The sequence below is a fragment of the Eptesicus fuscus genome, chromosome 20 (assembly GCF_027574615.1).
Source record: "Eptesicus fuscus isolate TK198812 chromosome 20, DD_ASM_mEF_20220401, whole genome shotgun sequence".
NCBI classification, from domain to species: Eukaryota; Metazoa; Chordata; class Mammalia; order Chiroptera; family Vespertilionidae; genus Eptesicus; species Eptesicus fuscus.
The window spans coordinates 50150429-50167000 of NC_072492.1; the positions used below are offsets into that span (position 1 = coordinate 50150429).

At 69.9% G+C, this 16572-nt stretch overlaps 1 protein-coding gene across 4 annotated transcripts; it reads right to left on the reverse strand.

Moving 5' to 3' along the window:
• Window positions 1–616: 616 nt before the first annotated feature.
• On the reverse strand, window positions 617–16279 carry RBFOX3 (RNA binding fox-1 homolog 3). Of its 4 annotated transcripts, none has more exons than XM_028130466.2 (11): window positions 16028–16279; window positions 11673–11810; window positions 9582–9635; window positions 8758–8850; window positions 7393–7453; window positions 5466–5519; window positions 4899–5031; window positions 4298–4475; window positions 3422–3489; window positions 2266–2344; window positions 617–661 (listed from the first exon to the last, which is right to left on the reverse strand). In XM_028130466.2, exons 1-11 carry the CDS (start codon window positions 16247–16249, stop codon window positions 617–619), a joined length of 1125 nt encoding a protein of 374 aa, XP_027986267.1. In that variant the 5' UTR covers window positions 16250–16279. The 4 variants fall into 4 exon arrangements, with proteins under 4 accessions (XP_027986267.1, XP_027986269.2, XP_027986264.2 ...); XM_028130468.2 differs by having other exon boundaries at window positions 4298–4337; window positions 11673–11807; window positions 16028–16249; XM_028130463.2 differs by having other exon boundaries at window positions 11673–11807; window positions 16028–16249.
• Window positions 16280–16572: the final 293 nt, after the last annotated feature.

A 16572-nucleotide genomic window follows, 5' to 3' on the forward strand; every position in this document is an offset into this window, starting at 1 on the left:
CCCATAAAACAGGATCAGCACTGAGTCAGCTGGTGGCGAGGCTGGCGGAGAGGGGGCCCTGTCCTGCCCACACCCTGGCAGGAGGGGACAAGGACTGTGGCCCCGGCTGGCCTCCTGAGCCCGGCGTCTTCTGTGGCTCTGCACACCCCGGGCATGGGCCTGGCTCTCCTTGGTGGGCCTGGCTCTCCCTGGTGGGCGTGGCTCTCCCTGGTGGGCGTGGCTCTCCCTGGTGGGCCTGGCTCTCCCTGGTGGGCGTGGCTCTCCCTGGTGGGCATGGCTCTCCCTGGTGGGCCTGGCTCTCCCTGGTGGGTGTGGCTCCCCTGGTGGGCGTGGCTCTATTGCTAGCTTGGGAGGGTCCTCTGCCAGCTGAGCCCCGCCCCTCTGTGGGTACTGTACCTGAACCGGCTTGGGGGTGGGGACCACAACGTCAACAAAGCCAAAATCGGAACCCAGGGTTCAGACACACGGGGGACCGGGGTCAGACACACACGCCATCGTGGGGCCGGCCAGCGAGCGGCTGGCGGAGGGCGCACTGTCCTCTGAGGCTGGGCCTGGCTCGGGGCTGCTGGGTGTGGTGTGTGCGAGTCTGTGACTGCGGCTAGGGGTGGGCCTCTTGCTAGTAGGGGGTGAAGCGGCTGTGCCCTCCTCGGCAGAGGCCTGCCTGCAACATCAAAGATGGAGAACAGCCAATCAGTACCGCCTTCCGGGAGGGGGCGGAAAAGCAAAAAAAAAAAAAAAAAAAAAAGAAGAAGGAAGAACAAAAAGAGAACAGCGAACCCCGTTTTCTGCCCCCATCGCGGTCTGCCTGGGGCGGGTGGGTGTGGCTGTTCTGGCTGAGGGAGGGTACGTGTGTGTGTGTGTGTGTGGGGGGGGAGCTGGGCCTGTTTCTGGTGCCGGGGTCTCCTCTCTGGCTGGGGCGGGCGTCTCAGCCACGGCTCCTGGGTGAGAGGTGTGGGGTGTCCTGGGGACTGTGGCTCTGCCTGGCCCCTCATTGCCCCTTCTCCTTCAGCCGGGAGGTCTGAGCAGGGGCCCGACTCCTGGGGTCCCAGGACTGCTGTGGGGTCTGAGTCCCTCCAGACATGGCGGGGGGCAGGGGGGGGCCCTGTCAGGGTTCCCCGGCCTCGGCTTCCCGGGGTCCCTCGGGCAGGTGGGCCGACAGCTCTCTGACATTCTCGCTGTCCCGGCTCAGCTCCTGGGCTGGGGGCCGGGGGCCAGGGAGGCCTCTACAGGAACCTCCCACCCCGCCCACCAGTTTTGTCAGAAAAGGCAAGAGAACAGTAAGGGCCAGGAAAGTTGGGGGGGAAATAGAAAAACCTTAAAAAGAGAAAAAACCTAAATGGGGGCCCTCTGAGAGGTCACGAGGGCCTTTAGCTAGCAGCCGCGTGGAGGGCTGAGCTGATCCTGGAGCCAAGGGGCTGGGAGCCCAGCGCAGGGCTCCGTCCGCTCCATCCGGGAGGGGGTGGCCTCCCAGGGGCCGCTCTCCGGCTGCCAGCACTCACCCACCGGCTGGGGTGTCTGAGGTTGTTAAAAATCAAAAACACAAAATACAACCCGGGAGGGCGTCATCAGAGCCAGAGGAGGTGAAAACACGCCCACCTGGCTGAGCCTCCCCACGCACCCGAGGCGTTTTCATCTTTGATGCTGGACCCCGCGCTAACGCCCCGCCTGCCGGGGGAGGGGCGGTCAGGGGCAGGTGTCCACGGGGAGCGGGCTGCGGGGCAGAGTGAGCAGGCTCTATGTGCTGACAGCAGGCGTACACACAGACACACAGACACACACAGACACACGGGCTCTCAGGGGTGCGCTGTCCCCGGAGCGGGCAGAGGCCGGGAGAGCGCCCCATTCCCAGGGAGGGCCCCCAGGCAGGAGCCGGCGGAGGGGGTGAGAAACAGCGGGCAGCCCTGTTCCCCACCTCCATTTGAGGAGAGGCACAGCAGGGAAGACAGGACGTGGGGGGTGGGGGGGCACGGACACACCCACACGAGGGCCCTGCCTGCCTCTGGAGCGGCTGTGGGAAGGGCTGGGTTTCCTGGCGGGAGGGGAGGCCCCCCCGGCCGGGATGCGTCAGGGGCCGGACATCGTCCCTGGGCAGCTGGCCGGCAGGGCACACCTGCCTCCTCCTCTCTCACGGGGGCATGAGGGCCAAGTCCCCACCCCCAGCTCAGATGCAGGCCTGGGTGCTCCCGCCACCAGGCCCATGGTGTCCCAGCTCCCCCCCCCCCCGTGGCCCCCCGGCCCCCCGCCGTGGCCCGCCGGCCTCCTTACCATGGTCCCGATGCTGTAGGCGGCCGTGGGGCCGATGGGGTGGGGGTAGGGGTCGGCAGCTGTGTAGACTCGGCCGTAACTGGGGAGACAGCACAGGGAGGGGTGGGGGCGAGGGAGGCAGGTGAGGGGGGAGCAGACCCCCACCTCCTCCCAGACATGTTGGGCGGGGTCCCTCCCTGGCGCCCCCTCCCGTTGTCCTCCCTGCCCGTTTGGAAGGAGGGGCGGACACGCTGGACACCCTCTCGGCGCCCCCACTGTGCTGACCTGGGGGACCTGCTCGGCAAGGTGCCCAGGACCAGAAAAGGGGCCTCACAGCGCACGTGGAGGAAAGACCCCGGAAAGGAGGCCACGTTCGGGGACGGGGTTCAGAGATGGGAAGGTCTGGGGACGCGGGGGGGGGGGCGGTGGGGGGGGGGGGGGGGGCAGGGTCTTGGCCACCAGGCGGCAGCGTGCCCCTCGATGACCTTCCTCCCACTCAGTACGTCTCGTGGGTGAAATGCCAGGTTCTCAGAGGCCGGGGCCGGGCCAGGGCCTGCTGTGCACCTGACCCACACCTGAGCCCGAGAGGCCGTGAGGAAGGCGTGGCTGGGACGGGTGCCGCCGCCCACCGGGAGGGAGGGCCAGGCGGTCCCCAGGCCAGAGCCGCCCCCTGGACAAGAGCAACGGCTGACCGCCTCAGGGTGCGGCCATGTGCCCTCCCCCGGGCTCTGGGGCTAATGGGCCGAGTGCCCACGGGGAAGGGTGCCCCTGGGCCGCGGTGGGGGACCCCTGGCCCTGACCACAGAACACACAGCGCCTCCCCCAGGCGGAGGCAGCTGCTCTCAGGGCCACGCCCCTCCCCCGCCCAGTCCCGTCACACCCGGAGGCGGCGGGCACAGCCACCTCCACCAGGAAGCACGGAGGATGGCGGGTGAGGGGGCCTCCGAGCTCGGGGGAGGCGCTGTCTGCTCCCTGAGAACGGGGGGGGGGGGGTGGGGGGGGGGGGGGGCGCCTCCCCATCGTGAGCAGGGAGGGATTGCAGGAGCTGCTTTGGGGTCGCCAGGCCCATTCCGACCTGCTCTCCTCTATCCAGACCCTGCGCCCACGTGGGGAGCCATCCCCAGGCCCCTGAGCAGCGGGGGCTGCTGGTCTGTGTGGGCACCGTCCCCAGGCGTACCTGTCGCTGTAGGCTGCTGCTGCCGCGGCCGCGGCCGGCTGGGCGTATCTGTAGGCGGCATAGCCTCCCTGCGGGGCACAGGGAGGGGGAGATCACAGGGCTTAGGGGGCGGCCACGGCCTTCCCACCCTCACCGTGGCTGGGTAGCAGGTGCGGGCTGGGGGGGGGTGGCGGCCTAAGGGAGGCCTGAGGACCGCACACTGCCCGGCAGCAGGGTGTGGGGCGGGGGGGGGGGGGGGGAGGCAGAGTGTCCGCCCACATCATGCATTCACTCACTCATCCCCTTTTGTGTCCCACACACAGGTGGGCACCCGCTGCGTGTCAGGGTGTGTGCGGGGCTGTAGCACCCCTGCCACCAGGCCAGTGAGCCCGAGGGGCACGGGGAGCCCTGGCTGACTCGGGGTGCCATCCTGGCCGAGGGGAAGGGTGGAGGGCAGTAGCTCCGACCACGCCCGGGCACTAATGCGTGTTGTGCTGGGCCGGGTCTGTGTGTGGGGCGGGGCTCTGAGCCAGAGGAACAGTGAGTGCGGCCCCATGAAGGGGTGGGGGGGAGAAGGATCCCCCAGGGTCTGCCCAGGAGCCCCTGCCTCCTGTTCCTCTCAGGCCTTGCCCCTGTGGCTCCTCAGGGACCCCAGTTTGGTTAGGGACACAATGCCTTGTGAAATGGGGGGGCATGCTGGTGGCTCATCGGGCTGTTGCATGACGTGGCTGTGTGAGGTCCCAGGGGTGCAGTGCCCTCGCCCTCCTGGATTCCGAGGAGAGAGGGGCAGGGGGAGAGGAGCCGGGTTGGGGGGGAGTGGGCAGGGACGGAAGCCGCGGATGGCTCCTGGAGAGGAGCAAGGCTGGCCCCCCCCCCGCCCCCTGGGGCTGCACTTACATAAATCTCAGCACCGTAAAAGCCATCCTGATAGACGACCCTGGAAGCAAACGGACAAGAGAGTGGTGGGAACGCTGGAGAGGGGTAGGCCGGCTCCGGAGGCTGCTGAGGAGGGAGGGGGCAGGGTGCCAGCCCTGCCCATGGGACTGGCATTTTAACAAGCGTTTGCTCCAGGGCCCTGTTTGGTATAACAATAGAGTAACAGCCTTGCCGTCAGCTCCTCTCCCACAAACCCAGGGCCCTCGGCCCGCCTTGCTTACCCCCGCCCCTCCGCCCCAGGCAGCGGCCCCCCCATGGGATGGGGGCTGGACCCCAGGGGAAAGGTGCAGTGGGCTGAGAGGGCCGCACTGAACTCCAGGGCCAGCCAGGACCCCACTGAAAACACCCGCTGGGGCCCCAGGTGTCCCCTACATGCCAGTGGCAGGGTGGGCCTGGGGTCCTGCCCATCACAACGTGGCTGCAGCGCCAGGATCTGGGGCTTCCCAAGGCCCCCCCGCATATAAGGAGAGGCTGCCTACCCCGTCTGGTTGCCCCAGGCCTCCCTCCCCACACCCCCTGGGCCTTTGGCCAGGCCTCCCTCCCGGCGCTCCCAGGTACTCACGCTCCATACGTTGGGATGGGGGGCGGGGGCGGCGCGGCCCGGAACGCGTTATACACGGCCCGGCCCCGGCCCCGCAGGTGCGCGCCCCTGTAGGCCACGGCCGTGCCCGTGGTGGGGTACGGGAACCCCGTCACTGCAGGAGAGCGGGCGGGGGAGGGGCCGCGTGAGTGGGCAGAGACAGGGTGAGGGCAAGCCATGCCCGGCCTGGCCCACAGGCCCCGCCCCATCCCGACCACGCCCCACAGGCCCCGCCCCCGCGAGCCTGACCACACCCACAGGCCCCGCTCCGCCCCCGCGGCCCTGACCACACCACAGGCCCCGCCCCCGCCCCCCGAGAGCCTGACCACACCCACAGGCCCCCCCCCCGAGAGCCTGACCACACCCACAGACCCCCCCCCCCCCCCCCCCCGCGAGCCTGACCACACCCACAGGCCCCGCCCCATCCCGACCACGCCCCCCGCGAGCCTGACCACACCCACAGGCCCCGCCCGACCACGCCCCCGAGAGCCTGACCACACCCACAGGCCCCGCCCCCAGCAGCCCCGCCCGGCCGCTTCAGCCTTTTACCTGCATAGAATTCAGGCCCATAGACTGCGCCTACCACCGGGTTGAGCTTCCAGCCTAGATCAGAAGCAAGGATGCCATCACCATCTCCCCCTCCTCTCCCACCGCACACTGCACCTGAGACCCCCCCCTCCAAGGGCTGAGATCCCCCCCAAGGGCGGGGCCCCTCCCTCTGCAATCTGGGTGGGCACAGGAGGTGGGACCCCATCCCCACCCCCGCCCCTCTTCCAAAGCTGCAGCCTCCGGCTGGGCTCTTCCTGCTCCCCAATCACAGGGGCCAGACCACGCCCACCCATGCGGCTAGGTGTCCTCTTGACTTTTTCTAAATGACGGCCCTCCCAGCATGCCCTGGGCCTCTCCTGCCAGAAGGGCACCAGTGCCACCCCCCGGGGTCTGCCGTCCCTGCAGGAGGATTAGGAGGGGAGGGTGGAGCACGGTGTGTAAGCTGCAGGCTCGGTGGGGGGGCACGACAGGGCCCATTCCTGGGGGTGCTGTCTCCTGGGCACCTGGCAGCCTGCCTGGAGGGTCAGAGGCCGAGACAGGTGCTGGGCCTCTGCCCAAACCCCCTCCCACCGCCTGCCCCAGCGCCTTGTCCCGCGACGAGCTCCCGGGCCCCTCTTCCCCGTGCCGAGTCCTCTCCCGCTGTCCCCGTGTGTGTGTCCCGAGCAGCCAGCGAGGTGCTGGGTCAGGAGAGCCTTCGGCCTCAGGTGATGAGGACAGGACAGCTGGCCCTTCCCGGGCACCTGGCAGCGTGCCGCTGTTCAGAACCCACCCCGAGGCCGGTGGCCACCCTCCCATTTCACAGATGCACAAGTGGAGGCTGCGAGGTGCAGCAGCCTGCGTCACAGGGCTGGTGCGTGGTGGAGCCAGCCGCGTTCCTGCCTCTCTGGCCCCGCGGTACCCTCACCAGCCTCTCCCTCCCTGCAAGCCGGCCGCTCCGGGCTGGCTGCCCTGGCACCAGGGACCCGGGGCACAACGGAGGCCTCCGGGTGAGGGCATGCTCTGGCCCAGGCATTCAGACAGCGCGCCCCACTGCTGGGCGGTGCCCTCCTCCTCCGGGGCCATTGTCCACACTGTCCGTGGGCCGCCGTCCCTGGTCCCATCACACGACGGCAGACTTTGTGCCTGAACGCTGCTGCTGGGTCAGACACGCGTACACCTCCGGTGAGGGGGGAGAAAGGTTCTGTCTCCGGGGGAGACCTCCAGGCCCGAGGGCTGTCTTTCGGGGAAGGATCCAGGACGGAGCAGAGTCCCAGAGGCAATGACCGGAGCTGCCTCCCAGCTCCACCGCGGCTCTTCTCCGCCCGCTCTGAGGCCGGGCTGCGCTTCAGCTGCCCCGGAGCCTCCGCCTGCCGACGTTGGAGCCCCGGAACCTCCACTTGTTACTCTGACCTCCTGGAGCCTCCGCCTGCCGACGCTGGCCCAGTGCACTGTCGGGGCCCCAGGTCAGAGGCAGCCGGGACCCACCTGGTGGTCCCTTGTTTTGTGCCCAAACGTGGCGAGCTTGTTAGCCGCAGCGAACTTCCCTCAGCTTCCCTGGCAGCCAGCACTCGGCATCAGGCGCTGCGTTTCCAAAGCGGACCGGCCGCGCCTGCTCGGCTCCGGGTCCGGTGCACGGCGGGACGATTCGGTGGGGCCAGCGGGGCTCGCTCTGGCGGCCCCAACCGCGCCGTGTTCCCAAGGCCCGGGCCTGCCCGCCTTCCTCACACACTCACACCCGCGCCTCCGCCCGGGCCGCCCTCAGCGCTCGGAAATGAAACCCCAGGCCGCTGAGCCCGAGTGCCGAAGCCTGTCCGTGCGGCCTCTGGCGGCCGTGCACGCGTGGGGTGCCGCCCCCCTCCGACAGGAGGGCACCTAGCATCCAGCGAGGCCAGCCTCCAGGGCCTGCGTCCCGGCCGGCGGTGGCCCCGCAGCCTCCCGGGCGCCTTACCGTTGGTGTAGGGGTTCGACGTCTTCTTGTTGGTCATGACTCGGGCCGTGGCGTTATTGACCTGCTCAAGTGGGGGGAGAGGGGGACATTAGCTTCCGCGGGGCCACGGGCCACCCCAGTCCTGCTCTGCGCTCCCCCCCTCCCCCCCCGCCCCGGGAGGGGGCGGCCGGGGTGGGAAGGAGGTCCTGCTCTAGGGAACAGGCGGAGGCGCAGGAGCCGCTGCGCCAGCCTGGCCTCCTCTCTGCGGTGCCGCCGCCTCCAGGGAGCCTTCCCCCCGCCACCCCCCACCCCAGCACTGGCTACTGTCCGGCCCGGCCTGGCCCCGGCCCCGGCTCAGTCACTGTGTCTGGACCTGGCTCTTGACCTCACACGGCTGTTCCACAAGCCAAGCCCCAAGGTCACGGGAGACGCTGGCTGGTGGCCTCTGGTCAGGGCGCCCTCAGGCCACTAACAGACCTGCCCCCAGGGCAGTTTCCACCCCGGGAGGCTGCGGGCACCAAGGCGGCCACCTTCCCCCCATCCCCCCAGGCCAGAGCTTTCTGATGTGCCCACGGGAGACGGGAGACGAGGCCCGGGAGGGCGGGGCAGGCGGGTGCCACGGGGGTGGGTCCCACTCTCCAGGCCTCTAGCAGGGGGTCCCTGCCCAGGGGCGGGACGGGGCGGAAGGAGGAGGAAGGCCTCTTCGGAAGGGAGCAGAGAGCAGCCGGCGTGGAACCCAGGAAGGGGCGCACGTCAGCCCTGGGGGGCCTTGGGCCACAGCCTGGCCCAGGGTGGATAGAGAGGTCCCCCCGACCTCCCCCCGGCCCTTCCTGCGTGCTGGCCGCCGAGCCCTCCCGGCCCCACCCTGGCTGTCTGTCGGGGGACCCTGCCTCCTCTTCCCGCTGCTCCTCTGGGCTGGGTCCCCATCTAGGCCCTGGCCACTTGCTGCTGACCCCGTGGGGTGAGGGCAGGCAGCGGGGGGGGGGCGGGGGGGGGGGCGGGAGGCAGCTGCCGCTCCCTGTGAGGGGGTCGGGGACCAACGGCCCCTCCCAGCTGGAGGGCAGACTGGCCTGGCTGTGGTCCTTGGAGCTGCCAAGCCTCCAACACACAACTTCTGGGGTCCTCCCAGGGTCTGGCTGACCCCCCCCCCCCCGCCGAGTTAGGGGTTCTCCTTCAGGAAGGAGAGAGGAAAGGGAGGGGGGACCTTGGGGGATCCTGACTTCTAGACCCTGACAGGACAGTGATGGGCTGGGCTCCGGCCTCAGTGTGGCCCTGCCCCCCAACTTCCTGTTCTGGGGGGGGGCAGTGGGGGAGACCCTGGCCTGGTGCTCCACAGGGTGGCAGAGAACTGGGTGGGTGCCCCCCACAGCACACTTATCTGAGCACCTCAATTTTCCGTCCCTCTACGATCGTCCCATTCAGCTTCTCCCGGGCCCGGTCAGCATCTGAGCTAGTTTCAAACGTGACAAACCCGAAGCCCTGCGAGCGGAGAGGACAGACACGGGAGACACGGGGTGAGAAGGAAGAAGAGGAGGCGTGGGGGCGGGGCAGGGGGCGGGGGGAGAGAGGGAGAGAGAAGGGGGGTTGAGTCGGCTGAGTTGAAGGAGAGACCGCAGCCCAGGGGTCTTCCTGGTGCCACCAGGGGGTGCCAGGGGGTGCGGCCCAGGCGGGGCAGCCTTTGGCTTGGCCTGAGCCCGGCCTGAGCTTACCACCTGGACTCTCCCAGGGGACAGGCCAAGTCCTGCCAGGGTCCAGGCCTGTCGCCCTAAGCCCACCTGGGGCCCGAGGCTGGGTTTCAGGACCCGAGGGGCAGCCCAACACCTTCACCCTAGAAGCCTGGGGGGAGGGGCAGTGTCTTCTCTTCCCACAGCAGGGAGCAGGGCTCATCTCTGCCGGGCACCCTCCCCCTGCCCCCTGCCCCCTGCTGCCCCCCGCCCCAGCCTCCGGCTGACCCAGGCAGGCCCCGCCCCAGGGCGGCCCTGCGGACAGAGAGGTCCCGGCAGCTTAGAGAGAAGGAAGCAGCAGCAGCAGCAGCAACGACAAGACACAGACAGGGGGCGGGGGTGGAGGAGGGCATACAGGCACCCGTGTCGCTCAGGGGTCCTCGGGCGGGCGCGCAGCTCTCCAGGAAGGGGACGCACATGTCACACGCTAGCCTGGCGGCCCTACAGCCGGCGCTGTAATGGTGGCGGCCTCCGGGCGGCACCCACCTTGGAGCCCCGCTCGTTAAAAATGATCTCCACGTCTAAAATTTTCCCGAATTGCTGCAGAGACAGAGAGGGGGCGGGAGGGACAGGGGACGGTGGGTTAGGGCTGCTGGCCGGGCAGCCTGCTCCCCGGACACCCTCGCCGCTGCCCCTCTGCCCTGGGCCCTCCTCCGTGTAGCTGGGGGACAGGGACCCTAACCCGCCTTCTGGTGGAGGGGTTTTCCCCCCAGAACGAGGCCCCGCCCACAAGCGGGGCTGTGCCTGGTGACAGGTGAGGGCGTCGCCGTCACCCGTGTCCCTCTCTTCTCTGCCACAGCTGCTGCCGGCCCCCGAATTCACACCAACAGGTAAAGGGCTGTGGGAAGGCCCTCCCCGCGGGAAGGGGCGGGGAGAGGGCACCACGGCGGGGCTCTGCGTGGCTGCGCCCGTGCTGGCTGGGCCGGGCTGGGGGCGCCGCGGTGACTGGACCCCAGGCCCCTCTGCCGACCAGGGCACACTGGCCGGGGCGCCGGCCTCTCTGCCTTCCCCTTCCTGCCCTCTCGCCGCCCGGAGCTGACGGCGGCCCTGTCTCGCTCGCTGGCACGTGAGACCCTCAAGCTGTGACCAGGTCCCCCCAATGCCAGTGAGGTCCCGAGGCCTCCAATGTGTAAAATGATGGGGCTCCCCTTCACCCCGAAACATCCCGGAGGTGGTGTCACGGGTCACTGAGGCGATGTGGAGCCAGCCAGCCAGGCAACCCCAAGGCTGCCACCGAGAGCGGGGAGGTGCCGCCCTGAGTGAGTGACGGTCCCCCAGGGCCGGCGATAAGGGTGGCCCGGGGCCCCCAGACTCTACGCAGCGCTTTACGTGGGCCCAGGCTCAGGGGGGTTGGCAGCTGCTCGGCTCCAGGGCCAGGAGCGGTGTGTGTGTGTGTGTGTGTGTGTGTGTGTGTGTGTGTGTGAGGGGGTGTGTGTGCACGGGGGAGGGTGTGTGTGTGTGCGGGGAGGGTGTGTGTGTGTGTGTGTGTGTGGGGAGGGTGTGTGTGTGTGTGTGTGTGTGTGTGCATGTGCGGGGGAGGGTGTGTGTGTGTGTGTGTGTGTGTGCATGTGCGGGGGAGGGTGTGTGGGTGTGTGTGTGTGTGCGTGCGCGGGGGATGGTGTGTGTGTGTGTGTGCGGGGGAGGGTGTGTGTGTGTGTGTGCGGGGTGTGTGTGTGCGGGGGAGGGTGTGTGTGTGTGTGTGTGTGTGTGTGCATGTGCGGGGGAGGGTGTGTGTGTGTGTGTGTGTGCGTGCGCGGGGGATGGTGTGTGTGTGTGTGTGTGCGGGGGAGGGTGTGTGTGTGTGTGTGCGGGGTGTGTGTGTGCGGGGGAGGGTGTGTGTGTGTGTGTGTGCGGGGTGTGTGTGTGCGGGGGATGGTGTGTGTGTGTGTGTGTGCGGGGGAGGGTGTGTGTGTGTGCGTGCGGGGTGTGTGTGTGCGGGGGAGGGTGTGTGTGTGTGTGTGTGTGCGGGGAGGGTGTGTGTGTGTGTGTGTGCATGTGCGGGGGAGGGTGTGGTTGTGCGTGTGCGCGGAGGGTGTGTGTGTGTGTGTGTGTGTGCGTGCGGGGGGGCGGGGGGGGGGTGTTTGCGGGGGAAGGGCAGATTCCTCATCTGAGGACTCCAGTCCCGCACCCAGCGGGGCTCAGGCACGTGCAAACGAAGGGACCACAGGGTCCCGGCTCCCTGCGGCCGCGGCTGGCTGGACCCAACGGCACGGCCTCCGGGTCGGCCCCGGAGAAGCCAGGAAGGACACGGTCAGGCGTTGCTTCCCGTGAACTGTGTATCGTCCCGGAGCCCGAGGCGCAGCCCAGGGAGGCCGGGTGCCCAGCCCCCCGCACACAGCAGAGGGAGCAGGTGCCTGCTGGCGAGGCAGGGGCGCCCTCTGAGGAGACGGCCCAGAGCCCGTGCCAGAGGCGGCAGCAGCTTCATTACCTGCTGGGCGCGGCCTAGGCCTGAGGGCACCCAGGAAGCCCGAAGGCCTCCCTCGTCCCTCCCTCCCTGCCACAGGCTCAGGTCGGGACTGGCTGGACCAGGAGGCAGGAGGCGGCGGGGACCGGAATGGGGGGCCCGCACACACTCACCCCGAACATTTGCCGCAGGTCGGGGTCCCTGAACCGGAAGGGGATGTTGGAGACGTGGAGCCGCTTGGGGTGCTGCTTCTCTGTGGGGTCGGAGGGATGGAGCTGCTGGCTGTCCGTCTGGGCCGCCTCGTCCGTCTGCTGTGGGAGAGGACCGGGTGTGAGCTCCCATCCCACGGGGGGGGGGGGGGGTGTCAAAGACCAGGTCCTTCCCAGCCCCTCGGACCCTTCCTCCCGGGCTGGGATCTGCCAGGGAAACTGGGCCGAGACGCTCACAGGACGCGGCCCAGCAGCCTCTCGGCCGCAGCGCGGCGCCCTCCAGGCCTGTGCCCAGCTGCGCCCGGACGCCAGCGCCACGCCCGGCCTCCTCGGCCCTGTCCCCTCCTCGCTCGGCCCAGGTCTGACCGTGGTCCCTCAGCTCCGGGACCATTCAAGGCCTGATGACCAAGTGGGCATTGCCGAGCCCGCCGCCGGCACACACATCGTGGGGGTGCTGTCCCCCCACGGTCACTGGGGGCTGCCTCCCAGCCCTTTGGGGGCACAGTGACCCGTTCTGTCCCGGGAGCTGGTCCTCACTTGGACTCAAACAGTTTCCGCAGAGGGTTCCGGAAGGCCTGGCCTCAGGAAGCAATGCTGCCGCCAACCCCCCCGACCCCCCTGCACCCCCCCCAGCTCCCCGTGAGGACGGGGCTGGGGTGAGGTCTGAGGCACCGCGGTGTCTGGTGGGAGCAGGCGCTAGCCGAGGGGACGAGGCCCGCCTGGGGGACCTCTCCAGGGACGGGCGCCAGCTCACCGCCAGGCCGGCCTTGAGCCCGGTCCCTCCCTGCAGACGCGCCCGTGCCAAAGGCCGCAGTGGGTGCTCCATCAGCGCTGCTGGGTGATGAGCGGCTGCTGACCGAGGTGCCCGGCCAGCTCTCCAGGACCGGGACGCCAGGGCCCGAGGCCCGCTGTGTGCCACTCACAGGGACCTGCCAGAACTGCCAGTGACCGCCGGAGACTCCCTCTCCTGGCTCTGCCCACGGGCAAGGCAAGTGGGGGCGTCTCCGCCCAGCAGCCATCCTTAGTGGTGACAGACAGGACGGTGGACAGACACCATGCGGCCCCTCTGCCCCCACCCCCCACCGTGGGGGTGAGCTCAGCACCGAGGGGGTAACGAGACGAGCACATAACCTCTATTTCCTCCTTCCCTTTCTTGTCTCGATTCATGCCTGTCTGCCCCCCTGCCCCGGCCCTGGCCCCCCCGTATTATTTTGGGATGCATCCTTGTCTCGGGGTCGGCTTCCCGGACCCCTGCCTCCAGCAAAGCCACCCGGGCCTCCTGCCCTGCCCGAGGGAGCGAAAGCGGAGGGTAGGTCCCCTGAGCCCACAGCGAATTTGTACAAACGGGTGGTTGTGGTCTCCCTGGTGGCCTGGAGAGGGAATGCAGTGCTGACGGCCGGCCAGCAGAGGGCAGTGGTTCACTCGGCCAGGAGGCCTGGCTGGAGACAGGGGAGCCCTGCGTGGGGAGTGCCGGGAGGACCACAGGAGGCGGAGGCCACTGGTGTCAACAAGATCCAGGTCCCCCCGAGCCCCCAGGGGAGCAGCAGAGGGCGAGGCGGGAGAAGGGGGCGTGGGGACGGGAAGGGCCAGGACACCGGGAAGGAAGGCGCCGGGCCCCAGCAGCTGCGCCGGCAGATAAAGGGGCTCAGCGAGTGTAAAACTGTACGATGTGCTGAGAAACCCCGGCGTGTCACGGCACACTGGCTGCCCGCGGGGAGACGCGGCCGGCCCACCATTTATCACCGCGGCCCAGGCAGCCCGCGCCGCCGCCCGTCTCGGTGGCTTTGCTCCTGCGCCCTCCTCTGTGTCAGCTCCCCCTCACCCCTCACCCCTCCGAGGCCAGGACCCGGCCCTGGCGGGCCTCCGATGCGGCCACCCTCCGAGGAGTCTGCAGCCCCCTCCACCTGGGCCTCCCCAAGGCCAGGAAGCGGGGAGGCCAAGAAGGTGCTGGGCAGGGGCCGTGGGCCCAGGGGCCTCGGGCGGCAGACGCGGACCCGTGCCCGGTGCCGCCATGAGCGAGGCTCGCCGACGTGCGACAAGACGGAGCGGGTCTGCAAAGCTCCTTTCTGTGCAGCCCTGTGCCCTCGCCCCTCCTTCAAAACCCCTGTGCTGTGTGATGGCCGCCAGCCGGCTGCCCGATGTGGCTCACCCCGCTGGGCGGCCCGTCGGCCTCGGAGGAGGCGGGTTCCGAGGGCGGCTCCAGCCATCCGTTCCGACGTCTTCTTCCCCCTGGGGCGCCGGGCAGCCCCTCCCGGGCAGAGCTGGGTGTCCGCCGCGGGCTTGGCCGCCACACCCCGTGTCCCTCGCTGCCTTGGCCAAAAGCATGAAGACGACCAGGGGGTCCACACACAGGAGAGGTGGGTCCGGACAAAAGCGGGGCTCGTGCGGCCTGCGCCCGGGCCCCCGATCTGAGCACGGCGGCTGGCGGAGCTGAAGGACCTCAGAGAGGGGCAGGCACGCTGAGCAGCCCAGGCGCTCAGCCTCCGGGTGGCGGCGTGGGCAGCCTCTCGGGGAGAAGGCGGCTCCGGAGTCTACAGCGGGACGGGGCGTGGCCCTGGCTCCAGCTCCGCCCGAGGCGGCGGCCGAGGCTCCGGCAGCTCTGGGTCACCAGCCGTCCAGCGACGCGCCCTGCGCTGCTCACCGGCCGGGGCCTGGGGAACGGCCTGTCCTCCTGGTCCCCGGCGGGCGGCCTGCAGAGCCCGGCCCCTCGCAGGACCTGGAGCCCCGGGCGGAGGCAGGAGGGTCGCTGCATCCCTCAGGCCGGCGCGTCCCCAGGGGGGCACTCCGCTGGCGCACCGGGCCTCTCCCCTCTCTCAGGGGGACTTCAACCGGGGACTCTGGGGTCCCCTCAGGGCACGGACTCTCACAGCCACAGGGGCCACGACTGGCCCCTTCGAGTTCCATGTCCGTGGCCGGTGAACCCGATGGCCTCACGGGCAGGGCCGCTCACCGCTGCTGCCCGGTGCTGTTCGGTGCCGGCACACGGTAGGTGCCCACGTACCGCCGAGCGAAGGCAGATCTGACGGGTCCCGGTCTGGGCCCCGGAGCCGAGGAGGCCGGGCTCTTTCCGCCGCTCAGGCATCGGGCTTTGGGCGCCAGCTGCGCTCTGACCCTCTTGTCTCCCAAGTGTCCGCTTTCCGGGCGAATCCGGGCTCCCATCCGTCCGTGAGGAGGTCGTGAGGCCTGACCAGGTGCCCCGTCCACCACAGTCCGTCAGGAAGAGGCCAGCGGCCGGCACCACGCTCCCGGCGAGCCCCTGCTCCGCTCACCTCCTCAGCACGCGCAGGTCACGGGCTGCGGCGTCAGGAGCAGGAGCAGCGGGGAGCGTGGGGCCTCCCAGGTCTGCGGCCCCCGGGCCCGGCTTCTTCCACCGCAGGAAGCCTGGCGTCCGTGGGAGACTCCGCACCAGGGACGCAGGGCGCCGAGCTGATGGCTTCCCGCGGACTCCGCTGGGCAACGCTCCAGGCGGGGAGGACGGGCCCTGGCGGGGCCCCAGACGAGGGTCCAGTCCAGCCCGGGGGCAGCTGGGAGGGCTCTCCCCACACAGCCGGATGGTGCTGTCCGCGGGAGGAGGGCAGGTAACCATTGGGTCCACCTTGGGAGCCAGACTGGATCACGGGGAGGGCTGAGGGGCACCGTGGAGGGGGCACCCATCAGGAGCCGCAGGGCAGTGCCACTCCCGGGCAGCTCGGAGCTGCTGGCCCCTTGCCCAGCCCGGGCAGCCAGCGCTGGCGTGGAGCCAGCAGGGAGGTTGGATGGCCCCAGAGCCCCAGCACAGCGGTGGGGGAGTGCAGGATGGGCCAGGCAGGCTGGGGTCCCAGGGCTGGTCTCAGGAGGGGGGCCCGGGCTGGCTGGGGGCCTGGAGCACAGCCACCCCTCCCCACACGCTCACATCGGAAGTGCAGGCTCAGCCTGTCTCCCTCGGCTGCGTGACAACCACATAATGAAGCTATCTGATTGGAGGGCAGCCAAGCAGGTAGATTACAAGTGATTAGAAACGAGAGGAGCGCCCGCCACCGAGACAGCTCCGAGGCCCTGGGCTCCTCTCCCGCCGCCAGCCCCCCCACTCACCCCGCAACACCGGGCGAGCCCAGCTGCCCGCCTCCGCGTGTCTCCAGCTGCCCATTCAGTCACCGGCAGCCGGACACGCTCCCTCTCCCAGGGGAGGCGGGGGCTGCTGGGCCTGGCTGAGCAGGGGCCACGGAGAGAGGCTCCGTGTGAGGACCAAGAGCTGCGAGGCTGGGCCCCCACGAAGTCCCCTGCCCCTCCACCCACGGGCTGGCCTCGCTCCCTGAAGCTCGGTCTGGGGGGCCCCTTACCGGCACTGTCGGGGCCCCCGCCATGGGCTGCGTGCTGGCCTCGGTGCCCGGCTGCTCGGGGTGGGTCTGTGCTGGTGTGTACAGGGTCAGGCCGTGCTCCGGGGGCACCGGGGTCTGGCCCGAGTAGTCCTGTGTGGGGTGCGGCGGGGGCGGGGCGTACTCGGCGGGGATGCCGTTCTGTGGCGGAGGCGGGTACTGGGCGGGGGGGTAGGGCTGGGCCATCGCTTCAGGCGGAGCCGTGGCGTCCTGGCTGCCCTGTGGAGGGAGAGAGAGAAGGCTGGTTAGACTCTGGGGGGGCCCGGACACTGCCCCCGGGGGCTTGTCAGTGTGGACTCTGCCCACCCCTGAAATCGGGGTGCTGTGGGAACCAGCGATGTGGGGCATACATGTAGCCTCCGAGGAGGGACTGGGGCCCCTTATGGTGTTTGGGGGTGTGGGGGGGAGGGCTGGGCTGGGTGGGGAACGCCCGGCCCGAGAAACCCCTTGGTCTGGCCCTGCCACGGCCTTAGGGGCGAGTTAAGGAAGGGTGGGACCGGATCCAGCAG

Bases quoted from the DNA above. Each gene is read 5' to 3' on its own strand.
- RBFOX3 (XM_028130466.2), bottom strand. From the start codon at position 16,249: ATGGCCCAGCCCTACCCCCCCGCCCAGTACCCGCCTCCGCCACAGAAC. The intron at 7,454-8,757 runs GTGCTCAGATAA...CCACTTGAGCAG, and splicing joins TAGAGGGACGGAAAATTGAG to GTCAATAACGCCACGGCCCG. The intron at 2,345-3,421 runs GTACGCCTGGGG...CTGTCTCCCCAG, and splicing joins GCAGCAGCCTACAGCGACAG to TTACGGCCGAGTCTACACAG.